General features: G+C 41.0%; 1 protein-coding gene across 1 annotated transcript in view; it reads right to left on the bottom strand.

Moving 5' to 3' along the window:
* Positions 1-370: 370 nt before the first annotated feature.
* The window catches only part of LOC131369940 (scavenger receptor cysteine-rich type 1 protein M130-like), a gene marked incomplete at its 3' end in the record, with an annotated part of 30,230 nt that continues 25,950 nt past the window's right edge, over positions 371-4,650 (bottom strand). Inside the window, exons 4-7 of the mRNA XM_058416813.1 lie at positions 1,742-2,050; positions 1,211-1,528; positions 782-1,096; positions 371-697 (exon numbers count right to left, since the gene is read on the bottom strand). Of these exons, the coding sequence (XP_058272796.1) occupies positions 371-697; positions 782-1,096; positions 1,211-1,528; positions 1,742-2,050 (1,269 nt within the window). The remainder of the gene's footprint in view (positions 698-781; positions 1,097-1,210; positions 1,529-1,741; positions 2,051-4,650) is intronic.

Below are 4,650 nucleotides of genomic sequence, written 5' to 3'. Positions count from 1 at the left end.
GATATGTAAAACTCTTTAAAACAACACAATCAGTGTTAATATCAGTTAAAATAATTAATATTAATACTGTAACTAATAATGCAGCTAACAGACTGTTTACTAACAGTTTATTAGGAGTTTATTAACAGTCCTGCCCCCCAGGGTCTAACAGGTAAATGAGAGAGAGTAAATATCAACATTTATAGTTTAGGAAAGACAGAGAAAATGTTTGTTCTGTTTTCCTGAACTGTAAAATAATTGCTTTTTTAATTAAAATGATGAATAATTATGATTATTAATCCTGATCGATTAATCCTGATCGAGCTCTGTTTCTTAAACTACATTTTAAAGCTCTGGTTTTGTACATGTCTGCTCATCTGTAGGTGTTTACCTGAGCAGGTGATGTAGAGCTGTTCCCCAGAGCTGCAGTTGACAGGTTCAGCTTGTGGCCTGCTGCAGTTCCCCAGATGAGCTTCACTCCCAGAGCAGCTGAAACCCGTTACACACATGTGTTTGTGTTCAGTGGTGGATGGAGAGGAGCGGTAGTTCAGCACAGAGCCACAGCCCAGCTGTCTGCAGAGCACAGACGCCTCAGACAGACTCCACGAGTCCAGGAGAACTCTCCTCCAGTGCTGCCTGAAATAAATCTCCACCTCCCCCTGACACTCTCTCCCTCCAGACAACCGCACTCGCCCCTCATGAAACACCATGGATGATCCTGAAGCAGAAGAACATCATTTAAATATTCTAATGAACTCTGACTTTATTCAGTAACGTGGTGTACGTGATGTTAATATCTCACCATTACAGATGACTCCAGCGTCGTGTTTATGAGAGCATGCAGCTCGACTCCATGATGAGACACCACATCGTGATAGGTGTGTCTCCTTCCCCTGACAATCAAACACATCAGCCCAGATGTGGCCACTCCCCTCCCCAAACCAGTCCACCTCCACCACAGCCACAGCACTCCCACAATCCAGCTGTGCACACAGAACATCTGCAGCTCTCATATCCCAGCCTACAGCACAAACTGTGCCCCACTCACCGAGGTACTGGAGCTCCACTCGACCAGAACAGGAGTCCGGTCCGTTCACCAGCCGCGCCTCTGTGTGACCTGAACAAACAGCCGAGAGCTCAGTGAAAGAGGAACATTAACACAGGAACCTTAAAGTTTGATGGACAGCTATGTGGTCTCTATTTAAACAGAAGTTACATCATGATACTTAACCAGAACATATTAATCCCACATCGTTGTCATGGGAACAGTGTGAGTGTTTGAGTGAAGATGATGTTGGACAGAAGGTAATGTCAGATTCAGTTCCTCTACACTGAAGCTCCTCTGTCCACACCTGACCCTCCCCTCGTCCAAAAGCAGCTGATCCCAGAACCTCCACAGGAATCCCACAGTCCAGCTCTCGACACACAACCTCTGCATCCTGCTGGTCAAAGTCAGCATCACACACTGTGGACCAGGAACCTCCATGAAACACCTCCACTCTCCCAGAGCACTGGTGAGGACCAGCAGTGAGTCTTGGCATTCTGTGACCTGTGTTTTATTTAATTGTGTAAATATTGTGTAAATTTTCAACAAGACAGAATATCAAGAAATCATTTAAATGTTATAAAATATTGTTTAAAAATGTTTAAATGAAATCATAATTTTAATAACATTTATTTCATGGTATAATTCAAATCCATTAATTTAATCATAATAATAACATAACTAATTCCAGTGTTTGTTCTAATTACAGAAGTTTACCTGAGCAGGTGACTCCAGCATCATGACCATGATTACAGTAACTCTCCCCTCTCCCCCATGACCCACAGTCCTTCAGTGTCGACTCTGATCCTCTACAGTTCACACCAACCATCCAGATTGGTCCTGATCCTGGTCCAAAGTGACCATATTGTGGTGCGTTTACAGCCTCCCCACAGCGCAGCTCTCTACACACCACTGCAGCATCGACCTCATCCCAGTTAATACCACACACTGTTCCCCACTGACCATCCTGAAGAACCTCCACTCTCCCAGAACAGCGACTTCCACCATTCACCAACCTCACACTGTCTGAGAGAGAGAGAGAGAGAGATAGAGAGAGGTTTTATTTCAACTCTCTCTCTCTCTCTCTCTCTCTCTCTCTCTCTCACTCTCACACACACACACACACACACAGAGTCTTATGTTAGTTAAGTTATTTTTTCCTCACAATACATCATGTCTAAACTCTAAACATTAATCTGGAGCTGATTGTATAAGTGACGCCTCAGAACAAACCCTGAGGATGATGTGTGTACGCTCATGTACAGCTTTTTAAATCTTAAATCTTTTTAAATCTAAAAATCTAAAATAGATTTTTTCTATAAAAATCAAACACTTTCACTGTTTATAAAGTTACAATCAGTCCAGGAAAATTTCTGACATTTCCTGATTAAAACTCATCCCTACTGTTAAAGTGAGAAGTGTGTGATGTTTTGGTGTGAATAATCAGTGTGAACTTACCAGCTGCTGTGAGTGTGAGTGTGGATGAGAGAAGAATAAAAGTCAGACAGATTTCCATCTCCCTCCTCACTGTACACGATGTGTTCACCTCCACTCACCCAGAGAGACTGAGAGAAGTGTATCTCCTCACTCAGCCCCCTACAGAGAGACAGACAGAGAGAGAGAGAGAGACAGCCAATCACACTCACTGTTACCTTATTAGAAAGATGAGAGGAAATCATCACACAGCCTCAATAACAAATCAGACGAGGCATCTTTCACTTTCTCCATATATATCAAAATAACGTCAGTGCTGATGAACAGAGCTCCGCCTCCTGTCTCTGAGGTGTGTGACTGATGAACAGAGCTCCGCCTCCTGTCTCTGAGTTGTGTGACTGATGAACAGAGCTCCGCCTCCTGTCTCTGAGGTGTGTGAGTGATGAGAGTTGATCACATCACACACTGATTTCAGAGAGAGGAAACACTCGGCTGTCGTACAGCATTAATGCCTGACAGCTGCACAGAGCAGATACACACACTGATAAACCACACTGTAACTACATCAGCTAAACATCCCTTCTACACACACACACACACACACACACACACACTCACACTCACACACACACACACACACACACATACAGACACACACTCACACACTCACACACACACACACATACCAGATATGAATCAATACAACATTATAACATGATTTAATCCATTGTTAGACTTAAACTGATGTTTATAAATGTTTTCACTAATAATTTTAATTTTTTGACATTTTACAAATTCTGACTATATTCAAGAATTTTTACCATTTCACTTGTAATTAGATATTTATTATTAAATACACACATTTACTCTGGTTTTCAGGATTATAAACAATAATAATTGTAAAAATGGATTATTATTGTTGATTAAGAACATTAAAACTTTCCATCCACTAGATGGCAGTAAAGCATTTCCAAAGTGAGATTTCTGTTTCATGAAATGTGTTTATTCTCTTAACTGACCTGCTGAGGGCGCTGTTAGGATGCTGCTGGATTATTATTATTATTATTATTATTATTATTATTATTATTATTATTATTATTATTATTATTATTACTGATAAACTGCTAAATATAACAATTATGAGAAATTATAGAAGTGATAAAATACACAAACAAGAAATTCACAGGAAAAACCCATAAAATATAAAGCCATAAATAAAAACACAAACACACTGTGGCATTAGTGCACCAGTCATTGTGAATGTAAACACAGAGAGCGCCCCCTATCTTCTTCCAGGAGTCCCTTGTTCGGTCGTCATGGTGATCTGAGTGACTGATAACTCAATATCCGTGTCGGGGATCATAATATAAATAAGCTCAATAAAATATCCTCCATTTTGTGTGCAGGTGACCGTACATTATCAGGAAGATGCAGACAGAGAGGGTTTGTTCAGGTTGCTCCTTATCCTGGTCTGTATCCTAGAACATCAGCCTCTCTCTTGTTTCCTCTCCCTACACCGCCTTCTCCGCCTCCCTGCCGGCGTGGTGATCCACGGAGCTGTCGGTGCTCTGATTAACTCAGCAGGAATGATATCAGAGTCTTGGGAAGTGACTTTCTCACAGTTTGTTCCCATTTTTATAAGTTCCTGACCGCTGATATGGTCACATAAACTTTACAGCTGTTCTTCTTCTTCTGGTTTCATGGAGGGTTTCGAACCAACTTCATAGCTTCATACCGCCACCTACTGTGATGGAGAGTTCTGTTCTGTTGTTTAAATGGCGGTTGGTAAGCCAGCTTTAAGGTGTAAATTCCGCCACCTACTGGATTGGAGTATGGAGCACAACTTCTGTGATGGAGTGTGAAGAGAATGAATTCTATATTTCTCACCTAATCCCTTTATCCTATATTTTAATCCACTGATCCTAATAAATATCATGATTGCATTCATTTGTTTTCAGCTTCTCTCTCTGTAAACACCTTAAGGTTTCTAATTTAACCTCATCACCTCAGTGTTTTTCTTTCAGGAAGAGCTCCAAATAGAACTGCTTAAGGAACCGTAACGATCCAAAACCATTGGGGAACTTGGTGAAAAACTCATTTCAAACATGACAGGAAGTATGGAACGGAATTTCTGGAAAGAATTTTTGGAATATGACAGCAGGCCTGAATAAACCATTACACAAATTCAAGAT

This window comes from Hemibagrus wyckioides, linkage group LG19, assembly GCF_019097595.1.
Source record: "Hemibagrus wyckioides isolate EC202008001 linkage group LG19, SWU_Hwy_1.0, whole genome shotgun sequence".
Lineage (NCBI taxonomy): Eukaryota > Metazoa > Chordata > Actinopteri > Siluriformes > Bagridae > Hemibagrus > Hemibagrus wyckioides.
This window is presented reverse-complemented; position numbering and strand designations above follow the sequence as displayed.